General features: G+C 50.9%; 1 protein-coding gene across 1 annotated transcript; it reads left to right on the top strand.

Annotated features, from left to right (window-relative positions):
* The first annotated feature begins 3,949 nt into the window (after positions 1-3,949).
* On the top strand, positions 3,950-13,557 carry LOC119095100 (uncharacterized). The gene is made up of 6 exons (XM_037217990.1): positions 3,950-4,025; positions 6,326-6,457; positions 6,706-6,843; positions 8,979-9,056; positions 13,324-13,452; positions 13,545-13,557. The coding sequence occupies exons 2-6, from the start codon at positions 6,333-6,335 to the stop codon at positions 13,555-13,557; spliced, it is 483 nt and encodes a 160-aa protein (XP_037073885.1). The 5' UTR covers positions 3,950-4,025; positions 6,326-6,332.
* The last annotated feature ends 2,691 nt before the right edge of the window (positions 13,558-16,248 follow it).

Raw genomic sequence — 16,248 nt, forward strand, 5'->3', positions numbered from 1 at the left:
GGTGCAGAGAGACAACGCCAGACGGCTGAAGTCATTGTTCGAAGGATAATAACATCGCAGTTACTAACCTCCCCCTCCTCCAACTTACCATCCACTCAGTGACATCGGCTGTCTCAAACGTGGCTCAGTACGTAATGCGAGCTGTATTTCATAGACCGCCTTACGTGCAGCAGTTATAGAGCGTTCTCACCTTTCGGAAGGGAACGTTTGCGTTAACCCGTTTAACAGGAAGCAGAATTCGCCCCATCAAGGGCCGCGACCAGTCGCCAAAAGGTCTATTGTTGGCCACTGTTCACCTCTACTCCTTGTATATTAGTCAGTGACATCTATGCGCAGAATGCAGAAAGCAGATCCCAAGGACTTGAACCGCACGGATCTGCTTTATTGGGATATCCCGGCCGAACCAGATCCGTCTCGGCCAGATCCATCGAGCCTGCCCAAAGCCGGACACTTCAAATATACAAGATCCTTCACAGCCTGGGCCCAGACTCCGATCCATTCGGTGGACTTCTGAACCACCAGGAGCGTCCTTAGGAGCCATTCGAAGGGCTGGATTTCCAAGAGATCCATCCAGGAGAGAGCCATGATATTCCGCGCATTTGCTATCTTAGCCAACAGACATTGCGAGCAGTGTGATCACCAAACAGGTTCTGAATGTCCTCATGACTCTCATCGGAGTCGGAGTAACGCCAGTCGGCACAGGAAAGCTGACAGCTGGGTAACATGAGCCTTCCATAGCATATATTATCATTAAGAACTGGACCGTAGACACGATATTTTCTTAAGATCATACTTTGCCATTAAGTGTTCGTTTTAATGCCGTCGTCGTTCGAAAGTTTGTCAATCTACACTACGTGAATAGTGCGACCATCATCAGTCCCTCACAAAAACTCAATTAGAAACTTCATCATAAATGTTGCCAATCCAATCTAGCATCCGCATAAATCAAATGGATATCGCATAACTGGTATCAGAGTTCTGCGGTGACGAATCCATGGCCTAAAAAGCATTCTTTGGGGCTTGCCTTCCGCATTCTGTGCATAGCTTGTCAACGAGCTGCAGGTCCCAGAAACGGACAGTCGCCAACAATAGACCTTTCGGTGACATCACCGAGGTACAAGTCCCAGAGCGGGTCGATTGCCAACGCAAGACCTTTCGGTGACATGGCGCGGTTCTGGTCGCTTTATGCTTCATATAAACGGGTAGCGCAAACCATCCCTTCAGAAAGATATAAACGCCTTACAATCACTGTGTACGTAGTACAGACAGCCGATGCCATTGGGTGTGGGGAAGAAGGCCCATAACCCCATCGCTACTATCTTTCAAACAATGACCTCAACTGTCTGGAGCCATCTCTCTGGACTGGCCCAGGAGGGGGCCGGCAACTGCAGCGGCATCGACACGGGCCGGACCAGCCTACACGGGGTGGGTGGTGCCAGTGGCCGGACCGGCCTACAGGGGGCTAGGTGGTGCCTGGGGCCGGACCGGCCTACAGGTGGTTGGGTGGTGCCTGGGGCCCGAACGGTCTACAGGGGGCTGGGTGGTGCCTGGGATCGGATCGCCCTACAGGGGGCTGGGTGGTGCCTGGGGCCGGACCGGTCTACAGGGGCTGGCTGATGCCCGGGGCCGGACCGGCCTACAGGGGGCTGGTGGTGCCCGGGGCCGGACCGGCCTACAGGGGGCTGGCTGGTGCCCGGGCCGGACCGGCCTACAGGGGGCTGGCTGGTGCCCGGGGCCGGATCGGCCTACAGGGGGCTGGGTGGCGCCCGGGGCCGGACCGGCCTACAGGGGCTGGCTGATGTCCGGGGCCGGACCGGCATGCAGGGGGCTGGTGGTGCCCGGAGCCGGATCGGCTTACAGGGGTCTGGTGGTGCCCGGGGCCGGACCGGCTAGGTGCGAGTTATTTAATGATAATGTAATCAGCGCTTTCCGAGTGATTGCTTCCACACCAATGCGTCGGAAAGCGTTGAGAGCCGTCAGTAACTTCTAGCCGGAACCCATTCCGTCTCGTGTTCTCATCTGCTTCGCTTACTGGGATCTGACAAAGCCTTTGAAAGAACGCCCCCTGCGGGTGGGTCCAAGGCTTACGCAGGGGGACATCACGACAGGCTGCACACGCCGGCCCACGACATCATCAGTGAGGAAGATGGCTCCCTCCTTCATCAGGAGCTATTCTCGTATATTTATTGCATTCAGTGTGGCTGCCGAGCCAGATCATTGGGGTGGCGACACGGTTTCAATCCGTGCCCTTGAGCTTTTTCAATGCGAAAATTTTTACTTGTCCTCCGCTTTAATCGAACGGGGAGATAACCCAGAAACGTGGTGATCCTGCAGTCCCGCTGGACAAACATGGTGATACTGCAATCCTGCTGGACAAACGTGGTGATACTGCAATCCTGCTGGACAAACGTGATGATACTGCAATCCTGCTGGACAAACGTGGGGATACTGCAATCCCTCTGGACAAACGTGGTGATGCTGCAATCCTGCTGGACGAAAGTGGTGATACTGCAATACCGCTGGACAAACGTGGCCGATCAAGTAGCCTGCACCAAAATGCCTGACTGAGGATGAGACGCAGCTTTTGAATAGTCGTGCTCCTTTTCGCTGCAAGCTGCATGATCAGAGTTCTGTCAGCAGCTGCAGTAATCTTGGCTTCCAGAAAGCGTAACGTCTGGACAGGGTCGCTCAAGTCTAGTCAGTCTAGTCTAGCATGGTTCACATGGTAGCACAGTCTAGCATGGTTCAAGTAAAACTCATTCGCCCACGCAACTCCTTTCGTATTCCCTAACCCAGCATTCAACAAAATACAGATGCAGACAGAGGTATTGATAGTAACACGGTATCAACGATGTTCTTATGTTACTGAATCTCTTTATTTTAACACATCAGTAGACAAACATGTCAGCCTCCGAGTCATTTCAACCATCTACCTCAAGTAAGACAATTCCTGTGATGCATCTGATATCGGAATCGCCACATGAGCTCCACCTTACCTGTGTGGTATCGGGAACATTTTGTGTCGGTGCTTCACATTTGTTCTCCAATATCATGGCAGCAGACCAGTCAGTGGCGTCCCCACTCGATTTAAGTATCTCAAGTTTACCGTTAAAACGGCACGAATGACCCCCGAGCCAGCTGCCTCTTTACCAAGCTGTAGTCAGCTGACTGCCCTGCCTGGGGCAGTGACCGGCCGCCTCGGGGTCAGTGACCTTGGGTTCCGTCAGTCGGGTCAGGCGGGGCAGAGGCCGCCGGGTGTGGAGCGTCTCAAAGACAGTGGAGCTCAATTTAAAGCTGGTAAGGTTGGCAGCACGCTCTATAAGCTCTCATGTCCGTGTGCATGTTTCCGACGCGGTTTTATTGTTACAAGACGTCTTGCTATCCTGCCACGGTAAAGTTGTAGGGCTGATATTAGGAAGAAAATTTATCGAGTCATTCAGCTCGTGGTTTTTGGCAGTGTTAGATGACGAAACTGGTGCTTCAATTAAGATACATTAAGGGATGGATATCGTCAGAATTTGAGCTCCCCATCCCAAAACAGGTTGCAAGCGTCCATGACCAAAATCAATCAATGCGGCAAATTGTCAGGGTCTATTGTGGTAACTAGTCGGTTTCATATCTAGGAGTTGGTCATGGTACGGGCAGAAAACTTTGCCAACCTTCTTCGATGTACCGCCTTCTTCGGATTACGATGCCACGGCAATATGTCGCTGTTGTTCAAGGAAATTAGATAGCTTCTCGAATACCGTGCTTTCTCCAGCCGCGGCTGCCTGTCTTCGGCGTATGTGCGTGTTTTGTAACACTTAGAGCTTATCACTTGCTCTGGAGCTGCTCAGGGCTCGCCCACTGCCGCACAGTCGGTGTTCTTGGTCAGGACTCGGGCCAATACACAAATTGCAAAGTGGAGCCCTAAAAAAAGCGTTCAATTTTCAGATCAGCTGCGGAATTCATGTTTGGAAGCTTTTCAAGCCTTATTCACTGTTTTACAAACGCTGCACGGGTTTCATCAAGCTTCTGAAAAGACGGTGAGTGAAAGCAAGGAGTAGCACGTGCGTCCTCACAATGTTCGTCCACTTCAATAGGTCTCCTGGCATTATATAAACGCTGTACAATATTGCCTCTTATGGTACAAAAGTCATCTCTTATATTATATGAACTCCGCATTATCAACGATTCAATCTACATGTTAAATGTGAATGTGGCGTGAAGTTAGCTATTAAGAAGCTAATAACCTTTTAATACACATATGGTTGACACATTGACTTGAGATACGAACATTTTCAAGCATAGTCCGAAGTGTCCATACTAATGAAACAGAGTGATTCTGAATAGGCGGCCCATTTATATTTATTTGAATGCGATGCAGCTGACTCATGATCCCGCATTCTTTATAACTGCTTCTTAGCCTACAGGTGCCGAGCTTAATATTTATCTATTTGATTTATCAATAAACGTAAACGTGATTGAGCTTATATTCTTTCTCTCAACATTCATCTAATCAAATAATTCGCGATCAGCAAATGTGGGGCAAAACGAAGTGCACTTCTTGTCGGATCAATAACTAGCGGGCACAATTCACGGAATTATAAGTTCCGTTCCGCTATTTGCCGCACACCACCATATGATGGCTGTTGCTCGACAGATTCAGAGATTCTGGGCGAGATTATGCAGGAAGTAAGACCACAACACCCAAGTAGAAGCGCCACGCATAGAAGCTCTTGGGAGGGTGAGAGAGTTGTCTCAAATGAAATGAGTTTCTCACTTCACAATAAAACAAAATAACATTCAGCTATTAAAATGGAATTAAAATGGGGTTTTGATGGGGTTGGGGTAAACTGGGGTAAAATGGGGTGGGAGTTGAAAGGGGTTTTTGCCTCAGCATACAGGTGGGCAGAGGCACACTTTTCCCACACTTGGACCTGACAAAATTACAATGAATCACGGGAGATGAAATGCAATAGCGTTGTGCGGATAAAGACCACACAATTTTCAGGATGAAATATTTCTATTTGGTGAGGTTTTTAGTTCGCGTATGTGGACTGATTCACAAATTTTGCAGGGAAAGGATAGACTTCGGTTTTTTGTTGTTGCAAAATGTTGACAGCCAAGGGGCTCTCGTTATGCCAAATCTCATGGTCTTGGTGAAATGGTGAAATGGTCAAATCTCAATAAAAAGAAAAGAAAGTGACCGTCAGTGGATGTCCAGGAGTTTGTTTTTGTTTTTTGCGTCTAGGACGTGCTTGTTAAACCGTAGCCGAATGGGCCGTTTGATTTGCCAACATACCATATACTTTCACCCCTGCCCCTACATATTGAGGATGTTATACAGCACACAATACTAGACGGCAAACATTCACCTTTTAAGCCAGACATAACGCGCACTACAAATTCGGTTGCCGGATAGACAAACATATGGCGAAAAGCTGATCGAACTGGATTGTGTTTTAAGGTATTTTGTTTTTGCCATGCTATGCCAACTTTAAGATGAGATTTTTGACAAATTATTTTATCTTTGCACAAAAGGCTTCATCCACGTATGGCCAGGTATGACGCATGGTATGGTATGGTATGTACATTCAGCTCTGCTTCAACAGAAATTAGACATGTACATTAAGATAGTTTAAGATAGTTTAACAATACATGTACGTTATGGTATGACATGGTACCTTCAGCTCTGTTTAAGCAAAAATTTCTGCTCACCCTCTGGTCAAAGGCATCAACAAATGTGCCCACAAACCATGCATTTCGAACTCAGCCTTAGCTGACACATTTGAGCTGGAATTGATCCCCAGCGCCGTTTTTCCTACTTGGTGCCTTTTTCTTTCTCTCTTTTTTTCTTTCTTTCTCCTCTTCATTCTCTCTGGCCATCTTAGCCCATCGTCACTTAGCAGTCACTTTCCGCAAAAGTCGCAGATATCCTCGGTGGTTTTCCTTTGCGTCTGTGCACAAAACACGCTCCGATTTCCCACAAACTATGAACTGTAGGCACTGCTCTGCTCTGTGATAAGGCATGTGGCGGATGAAGCCTGGTGTCGTCCAGCGCATTTTCAGTTCTGTTCCTGATTATGAGAACCGGTATTTTTGCTATTTTTGGCGGGTCGCATTTTGCGGATCGGTTATAGCGAGTTGGTTCGCAGCACCTCAACCCTGTGATTGTGTGTGTGGGGGGGGGGGGGGGGTTGAGAATCCCTACGGCTCGCACTTTACTGGTTCCGCCTGCGGTATCCAGCGCGAAAGGCTGCAACAGTGACCATCACTGTGCTTTTTGGCGTAAGAAATGACATACCAGTGACGGACTGTCAGATTTTTCGTGTTTCCTGATCAGGACCAGTATGAGTTACCGGCGCGGCAGTCCGTCACTCGTCCATCGTCACCATGACAACATGCCGTCCCGGTCCAACTGCCACGTGACTGTCATCGCCAATCCGAGCTGCCCGCTCAATTCGGGGTCAGGAAGGTGAGTCTTTTGGAGAGTAGCTGAGTCCTGCGGTGATCTGGAACAGCGGACTCGTGGCAGCGCTGGGTCTATAAGATACAACGACAAAAGAAAACACGGGGGCCCTCTTTACCCTGTTGAGCTACTCCATGCGAGCAGCTTCATTTGCATGCTTTTTCTTTGCTTTTCTCCATCGACTGCGATCTGGACTGCCGCCTGTATTCGCCGGTGCTTTCGTGGCGCCGCCGTTCGTCTTGCTGCTCCCGCAGTGGTCGGGAGGAGGCGGCCGGTCCAAACGCATCATCCATGTCGTCATCACGGTCCGACCCCAGCCTGGCGCAGGCACCACCGGGCTACGAGCCTGACCTGACCCGGGCGCCTCCAGGCTTCGAGAACCGAGCTCTGGCGTGAGTACGGTCACCGGCGCAGAGGCGTGGTGCCGGGAGCGGGCTAATGCACTTCGATGGCATGGTGGCGGCAAACTGTGTCATGATGGCTCCGTGGGATATCCGATGTATTCCAAAGATGTATTGGACACATGCAACATAGTATGATGCTGATCAAGCAGCTCGCTTGCAAAAAGGGTCACGATTCCGCGATATCGTCCCCGAACTTGAATACTTCATTCATCGACTTTCCAGCGTGCAGTCCATCCAGCCTATCAATCACAGTGATATATGCAGGGCTGTCCTCCCCGCCCACCATAATCCATTTTCGTACAAATGTTCAGGGTTGAGAAAGTCAAAGGATTCCTAGAATTTGTGTCAAAAGGCCAGACTAATGCATGGCATTTCGCCCAATTCACAAGATCACAATTGTGGGAATATTTCATTTTTGTTTTGGAATTGACAGTTTTCAGTCAAATTCGATGTATTTGCCCAGGTTAATTTATCTAGAGAATTCATGGTTAGCTCATGGAAGAAATACAACAGAGGCTCATTTCCGTCCAATTCGGAAAATAATTTCATCATCCAAGGAAAGATGCGATTTTTCAAAAGCTCTAGCCCACCTCAATCCAAAAATTTTACGGGCCCAGCTTGCCATAACGCAATTCGTCACCCACGCCCTGGTGCGATGTTCCAGATAACACTCAAAGTCACTCACTTATGGACAAGGTTAGTTTTGATTAAATAGCTACCAAATACTTAGTATACAAAATAAACGCTTCATTCCTTAGTGCTGCTCTTTTTATTCACATTTTCGAAGATGTAGCATGACGTGCTGGCGAATAAACGGCCGCCGTTTGTCTGTTCGCTCCCTGCTTCGTACAAACTGAACACTGGTACATCGGCATACCAACATTACGTCGCGGCAGGGCTCGAGCCGTCCGAATGTAACGAATAATGATGCAATGATGTAATAATAATTATCATAATGATGATAATAATGACAGGGTACAATATTTCATTTATTTCCATTTCCCCTATCTGGATACAGAGAGGAGCATCAAGACACTCGATCAACGGCAGATAACGCGCCTCAACATTACATTACCGTAGCAATTGGTGTGGGCCAAGAAACTTTCTTCATCTACAAAGACATCAACCGCTCAAATCAGCCGAGGCCACACAGCAGTTGAACTATGTGGATGATGGCTGGCTTTTTGCCATTATTCATGCCAAATGATGGCGGGCGCTTAATCTGAATCTCAGGTGCGTTTGAGCCTGAATTTGCGTCCAACAGGCACATTGAAATACCGTTTCATTCAAATGTTTGCACACCATTTTGGTATGTGAACGAATTTGGTCGACGTGACCTAATCAATCCAAGGAAAGTGGCATCGGGCGTAAAATTGTGTTTGGAATGCTTCATATGATCCTCCAGCTGTCATTTAATGGCTTACCCACACAAATTTTTGATCTGTGGTTATTCAAACGTAAAGCTTTAACTGTTAGTTGGGTCATTGATCTGACCCGGTAGGTGACACGTTGGTGTAAAACCTTACGCCTGGATTGCGTCGGCCTCTGCTCACGGAAGAAGCTCGCCGTTTTTTTCGCAGCTCTAGCTTAATTAAGGACTTAACACCAGTGGAGGCGTGAGATCGGCCTTGTCTTAGTTTACCCGCCTCCTTTTCTTTTTTCTCTTTCTGTGCTGTCTGTAACAAGCACGTCAAAGTAGTCCACGTGATCAGACGCGGCGCATAAATCAGCGTTCGGAAGCACGGGTTAGACCGATTCGGCTGCTCCGTTGAGTTATCGGCTCTTTTGAAGGCCTCTGGCCCACCGTATCCTGTTCGTACCAAAAATGGCCGTTTCTTCGGTATTCATGCGCCTGCGCGTTGGCATAAAGGCAATGCTTGTGTGTTCAAAAGTGACAGCCAGAGCGTTGCATCACATCACTGTAGCCAGCTAGCCAGCATGTTTTGACCCCAATTTGTACCTATGAGGCAAACATTAAAATAAACTCGATCGGAAGCATTGAGACGTGCGCTAACTTGCTAGCGGACGTCTGTGACTGGTTGACAGTGATTTGTGATCGGCGCACGTGCCGAGGGTGGCTTGTGATTGGCTCAGTCCAGCTGATAGTGTCTTACGATTGGCAGACCCAACGCAAACCGAAACCAGCTCTACCTAGTGCCCAGGCTCCTATGTTGTGGCACCACAAACTGCCTGCATAGCATGTGAGTGATCCGATGGAATCATGGCCTGGCTTCACGACACGAAACAACATGTTCATTGCAGGGACGCTGCCAGAGCTTTGGCAAGGGAAGGCACAGGATTTACAAAGGGCCCCCACAAAATCGTCGGACATGGCCCATTTGTTTTAAGAACGTATTTTTCTTATATGATATATATATACACACACACACATGTATATATATATATATATATATATATATATATATATATATATATATATATATATATATATATATATCACACATTTTTATCTTCTTTAACTAGAATATAGACCGGACGCTGCCGCGAGATCAATTCTGCCTTAAGTTCACAGTAAGTACACTAGCAAAATCATGCATGAAATGACTGCATGTAATAAATCACCGGCTCTCTTCATTTTACAATAGTGCAGTGAAATCTTTCGAACCGATAGAACTCAGAAATTCTGTGAAAATGTTTACACTATAGCTGAAAATGTTTACGCGGACTGTACGGAGATAGCAAGGATTCCGCGAATGTAGATTGAAGATGAAAATGGCTCAACAGTTTGTGGTCACATGGCCGAGCCATGTTTGTCTGGATATGTTAAGCACTCGGTGAGAACTAATGAGTGGCATAAATTATGTAACGTAGTTTTGAGCATGCACGCTATAATATCTTAGTAACAAAACTCGACGCCAGGCGTCGCAGTCTTCTTAGGCCGCTCAGCGTCGGCCCATGTTTAGTACTAGGTTGTGGCTAATAGGTGGACGATAATGGTGACGCATCTGAAAGGAATGCCTTTTGAATACTTTTGGTCATCAAAACGTACATTTAGAGATATTTCGGGCGTATCTTTTACCTGCGCGGTTTTTAGATTCATGACAATAACGCATTGGTCTTCACAGCACCCCGAAGTGGTGCAGGAATCTAGTGGTAGAGCTGAAAGAGTAACGTAAAATCTCTATCTTCCGCGTTGCTGTTCCTGTTAAACTGTCCAGAAGATTCTCTCAAACTTGTAAAAAAGATGCGCTCATGGCAATCTTTGAACTGCGCGCGTTAATTTTCAAAGACATTTAGAAACATTACTTTACGATGGTCATTGTTGCGCGCTCGGCGCCCGGCCTCGCCGTTACTTGCAGTGGCCAACGGCCTTCGGTTTTGTAAAAACTGCAACCCAAGCTACTGCTACTCTTGCTCCCCAAGATTACGGACGTGTCATTGGGTTTTATGACGCACTCAAGTGCTGGATCTAAATGGCACCGCCAGCCCCTCACCCTGGCGGGAAGGGCGGGCGGCGTCGTGGGAATCGAACCCCGTACCTGTGGTTTCCCAGACGCGCAGTGGTTGGCGCGTGCGCGTTTACCACAACACTGTTGGCACCCGGCGCAAAGGCTCAAAATTTGTGTGGTATTTGTTTCACTAGCAGATTTTGCAAAATAAGAAACGTTCTCAAGGAAACATGGGATGACCTTGTGCGTTTCCAGCTCAATCTGAGTCACTCCATTCAGCACCAATGAGACCCCTTATTTCTGGTCAAGGGCCTCCCTGAGTGCAACACTAGGAGGCACATTGTTGTTCCCAGTCAAGGGCTGAAGGGTCATTCTGTCCCACCGCGGTGTGTTTTCTGGCCGTCATTCTGGCGACACGGGACAGCATCCCCTGGCCGATTCGGAGGACCTTAGATGGATACATCTGACCTTATTGGTCCGCTCCCGGACGTGGGAGGCCTTCTGGCCCGCGCAGTTGACCCAGGACCGACGCATGAACCATCTTCGACGCAACAACATCCCTGCTCATCGCAGGTGGTCAAATAACTGACACATAGACTCCAGTTGGGCTTAACGGTGAATGCTGGAATAGGGTTGGAGGACCCACCGTTCGGTACTGGGGGCTCTGACTGGCACAGGTATCTTTTATCACCTCAATGTTATCACTCATCACAAATTCCCATGCTTCCTTCCATTGTCAGAGGAACCCGACCAACGCAATGGACCCTCTGCCATTCGGGCTCCTGTCCTCGCCCCTGTTGAGCGAATCTTCCCCTGACTGAATTGAGGTCCCTTGTTGACACAGAATGCCCTGTTAGGCACTGTGGGCCTCTGAATGATACAGGAGCCCGACCAATGTAAATCGCGGGCCAAACGTTGTTCTTGCTTGGAAAATGGACACCAGAGCTCAGACCCACACGGAACCGACCGTTCGTTTTCCGTGATCTCTGGTCAAAATAGTGGAACGTTCTGTCTCGGAAGGTTCTTGTCGGTGCAAGAGATCATCTTGCTGATATTTGAGATCACGGCCCTATCGGTGTCGGTTCTTAATGTGATCTCCAGCCAGCCCCTCGGACCTTTCAGCCATCCCATCGGGCCCTTGATCTTTGGTTTCGAGAGACCGTTCGGTCCCTCTTCGGCTCCCTCAAACACCGTTCTAACTCGGGGCCAGTTCCCGCCACAGGACCCCTGTTCTGCACTGTGACCCCTAACCCGACACAGGAACCCCTCATTGTGTCAAGAACTCAGAGCCCTGCAAATCGCGGACCCCGGGCCTCGTTTCTGCTTGGGTAATGGGTCTCGAGCGTTCAGACGGACATGGAGCCGACTGTTCGGCGTTTGTAGTCCCTGACGTACTTGGACAACCGCATTGTCTCAGGGGCTCCTCAAACGGTGTAAAAGGACCTCCGACTGATATAGTAGGTCACGATCTTACGAGCCACGATTATCTTTGTGACCCACAGTCAGTCCTTTGGGTCCTTTTGCCCTTTAATCGGGCCGTTGATAGTCGGCTCCGGTGGGCCGCCCGGGCCCCTTTTCGGGTCTCATCGAACACTTCCGTTGGTCGTCTCGGGGCCCTTGCGAGCAGAGGGCCCTCTATTAGGCGCTGTGGACCCCTGATAGATACAATGCCCCGACCAGTGTAAATCACTGGCTCCGCGATTATAGTTGATTAGTAAATTGATCCTCGGGCTAACATAGCCGGCTGGGGGACACGGAACCGACTATGTGGCACGGTGGTACCTGGCCGACATAAGCCATATCTACTCAGGGGGTTGCGATCAGCGCGAAGGGCACTCTGATCGTTATTTGAGGGTCCTGCTTCGCGGATCGGGGCCCCTGAATAAGACTCCGACCAGTCCTTTATACCCTTAGATCCTCTAATCGGACCCTTGATCATCGGATCCGTGGGCCCCCTAGGCCCTCTCTTCGGACCTCCTCGAACACTGCCTCTGGTCGACTCCGGGCCCCTTGACAACACAGGCCCCCTGTTCGGCGCCGTGGTGCCACGAGCAGTGTGAATGGCTGGCTCCAGCTTTGTCCCTGCTTGGGAAATGGGCCCTTAGGCCCATGTCGCCACGGAGCCGAATATGCGTTACTGGTTGTGGTGTCTGACTGAATATCGGCCCTCATCGACTCGGTGGGCCCCTGATCAGCACGCACGGCCGATTGACTGGCATGGAGTGCTCGACCCTGCGGCTGGTGCCCCTGAATGAAACCTCCGGCTGGCCCTTCGGGCCCTTCAGGCACTCAAATTGGGCTCTTCATCGCAGGTTCCGAGGGGCCCTTCGGGCTCCTAGAAACCCAAGTGGAAGGGGGGGGGGGGGCACGTGCCTCCTGTGCCCCTGCCTGCGCTACTGTTGCATCTCATCGTAGGAGGCTATGCACGTGATATGAACGAAATGTTTGCTCAACGATCCAACTCATGACTCAATACGCTAATTCCAACATTTGGCCAGGTGCCATCTAAGGTGCTGAAATGACAGATAAAAGCGGGCTAAAAAGGGATGGGGTGCCTTGGTAGCACCTGCGCTTGGGACCACAATCGTTCTTCAAAATTCAGACCGTACCAATACAGCCGTGTACCAGCCACGCCTCTGGCTACGACATACCTCCGCAACCCACGTGGCAGCACCACGTTGCAGCGTGATGTTAACGGACCATGCTACAGCTTGGCGTAACAGCATGTTTTGCATCCTCAGATTGCGTCAGTACAGCGTTGCGCTAGTGCTTTCCGGCAGGCTGTCTGAACCCCCTACCGTCACGTGGTACGACAGGTCACGACAGCACCCACCCAGCATGTGTCCTAGGCCTCCACTGGCCGCACACCGCTGTCCCCTTCGTCACTGGCTTCTTTGTCGTCGTGAACGAGGTCTAACAAGCCCCAAGTGTTGTTTGCAACGTCATGTTTTTTGTATATCATTCTCACGTTGTCGTTTAAGGGAGGGCATTCTTCCATTCTTTCTGTCAATTTTCGCGCTCCTGGTTGGTTCTCACCAGCTCTCGCCCCGCCTTCCAGCCTGTTCTGCTACTACGGCATCCAGCCGTTCCTAGACAACGCACAGGTGCAACTGGGCGAGGCCGCGCCCCGCCAGGCTGGCCCGAGCGGGGGCCGCGCGCGCAGTCAGGGCCGCAGAAGGAGCACCCGGTCAGCGATGCAGGGAGCCGCCCGGACCCACGCCCGCAGCGGCACGGGGCGGGCTCTCCGCTCTCGACGGGCGCCCGCGGCGACGGCGACAGCGACGGCTCCTGAGCGTGCCCTGCTGCCAATGCAAGCACCAGCACCAGCACCAGCGCCAGCACCAGCGCCAGCTCGCGATGCAACGTTCGTGCCAGCTAAGTCTCTAGCGCTAGCTCCAACTCCAGCTCCGCCCCCGGCCCCAACTGCGGTCCCAGCGCTAGACCGAGCGCCAGTTTCAGCGCCAACTCTGGCGCTGACCCGAGCGCCAGCTCCAGCTCCAGCGCCGACGCGAACGGAGCAGCCGCCGACCCCGGATGAGCACCTGTGCGCGCTCCTGGGCAACTTGGAGGTGGCCCCGCTGCCGCCGCCACTGTCGGCGCTTCCGGCTTTCGTGCGCGTGCCGCCCCCGACAGCGCCCCCCTTCCAGGGCTCGCGGTCGCACGGCTCTCTGGAGGCAGCGTTCCGCCAGTTCATGTTTCCACCGCCGGCCGCACCCCGGCGCCACCGGTCCGCCTCGCCACCGGTGGAGGAGGGGACACAGCGCTCGCCAGACAAGCTGGACGAGGCTGTCGGTGACGTCCCCTGTGCAGCGCCAGGGTGCTGTGAGGGACGGCACGTGGACAGCTATGACCCGAGCCTAGACATGACACCGGCGGGAGAGGAGAGGGGGCGGGAGCAGGCACACGCGGAGCACCTTCTCAAGCGGTTCGACATGTTCAGGTGAGCGAGCCAAGCGTGAGCAGTCGTGTACCGCCGTGTAAGTCTGCGGGTCTCAGCTGCTGCGTTAGTACTCAAAACTATTGGATACCACTGTGGTATGTAATCAACGGCGAGGAGTTCTCTTTAAAACGGACTTCGTGTGCCATGTGTAGATGAAATTTTGAAAATAGCGACCGTTTGATCGCGACTTGTTAGCTTTGCGATTAGTTACTGAGTTTGGATCACGTCAAGTGTAATGGCTAGTCGGGCCTTGTTAGTCTTGCAGTTGCCTTGTTAGTTTCGTTACACACATGCCTCTCAAGTTCCTCTTTTCAGTAAGTCAGCTGCAACCAAACTAAGCTTATTTAGCCGTCGTAGTCGAGTTAGACTGCCTTGCTTTCGTTCGCAGGGACTGGAACTACGTGCCGTTCAAGTCAGAGCCGCAACTTCGACCGCAGCGTCGCCGAGCGGACAGTGTCGAAAGCTCTGGTAGCGAGGGCGAGGACCAGGTGACAGTGACGATCTGCCACCGTGTGGGCGGGGTCTTCCATTACATACCGGCCCAGCGCGTCCTGAAGACGAACGGTGGGTGTGACGTCACGTCGACGAGGGAAGGCTTCGACTGAAGGAAGGCGCCACTGCAGTGCACGAATTTTACATCTGGGGCATCCCGGTTTCCGAAGTCAGTGTCCACACTTCATCTATACCACATCAGAATACCCTATCGTAGCTGTTTTAGCTCCAACCAGATAGATCGTGAGGGTATGTTTGAAGTTTTTTCGCTCCATGCGACGTGCCCCTTGCTGGGGTGCCACCGCAGGGAGGACTGTCACGCTGTCATTTAAACCATAACGAAAGCATCCATGCAGAGATAGCGACGGTCCGCAAAAATGGGGCTGAATGGAGGACGACTAGTTGTGAATTTGCGACTCTGTAACAGCGCTCATGCGCAAACCAAGCTGTGATATTTTGGCCGCAAGTTCGTATCGCCGTGTGAGTTTTTCGACTGCGTTGCTGTGCGTTGCGTGACAGGACTGGTTTCACAGCGTTTTGACTACTAGTTTTACGCCGCACCACTTCCAGTGAACATTCGTTTGATCAGCAGTGAGTGAGTCACCTGCGAGCAATCTTAAGCTGCATCCGTTGTGTCCAAAAGGAAGCCTATAGTTTGATTGTTGACTACCGAATAAACGCGGCAACCTTTGGCTTGCACAGCGATATACGCACTTTTCCATGTGAACTCGTCTGATTTTGCGAAAGGAGACGTCGGTGGTAGAAGTTGTGTGTACTGCTAAAGGGAATATGAAGTGGCTTTTTGGCATGAACTGTAGTATCTCCCTGGTGTAAATAGTATCTAGTAGTTCATTTTTACGTCCGATAGAGTCCGAGCTGGAGTTGGTTATGTTTCTTAATCAAAGCATACAGGTAAAACTCATGGGATCGCTACAGGCAGTGACCTGTAGCGATCCATTCCTTGTGTGAACATCGATCACGCCCTATCTCTGGCCCATTTCATTGATGTGTTCACTTAAGTCTGCTGTAATGATACACTTTGGTGGGCCACACACCGGCTTAGAACGATGTTCTCTTCTTCAGACACTTAGTCACAACCACAAGGAGATCCACATTTGCTGTCTCACTCAAACACAATCCGACGGAGATGGTTTGTTACCTAGCCACCAAAGGCGCTCAGATCGCCCTGGTTACGCAGGCGGGCGGATCATAATTTCAGTCACGCCCAGCAGGGTACCCAGGACTTCGCTAGCAAGGAAGCAAAGTGGGTCACAGGGACCACCTTGTTAGTCCCTAAAGCTTCTCCGATGCTTTTGTGTTGTTTTTTTTTAGTTGGGAGGGTTTTTGAGCCCTCTGGTCCTTTTTTTACACCTACGGAACCCTTCATATTTGGGAAGTCCGCAGGACATTTTACGCTGTCAAAAAGTGCTGCGATCTTTGGCCGAGGAGTCTCCGCCAATTCCACGGCACGCAATGGCCCCAGAGCCTTCCCTCTTGGCCACGCCACAACCCGCAGCTTTCATTCCTGTAAGGGAAGGGAAAAGTGCGTAT

Source organism: Pollicipes pollicipes, unplaced genomic scaffold, assembly GCF_011947565.3.
Source record: "Pollicipes pollicipes isolate AB1234 unplaced genomic scaffold, Ppol_2.1 Scaffold_4219;HRSCAF=4965_pilon_pilon_pilon, whole genome shotgun sequence".
Taxonomy (NCBI): Eukaryota; Metazoa; Arthropoda; class Thecostraca; order Pollicipedomorpha; family Pollicipedidae; genus Pollicipes; species Pollicipes pollicipes.

Coding starts and splice junctions, on each gene's coding strand:
- LOC119095100 (XM_037217990.1), top strand. CDS start 6,333: ATGAGTTACCGGCGCGGCAGTCCGTCACTCGTCCATCGTCACCATGAC. Junction 6,458..6,705: donor CTCAATTCGGGGTCAGGAAG/GTGAGTCTTTTG, acceptor CTGCTCCCGCAG/TGGTCGGGAGGAGGCGGCCG. Junction 6,844..8,978: donor TTCGAGAACCGAGCTCTGGC/GTGAGTACGGTC, acceptor TACGATTGGCAG/ACCCAACGCAAACCGAAACC.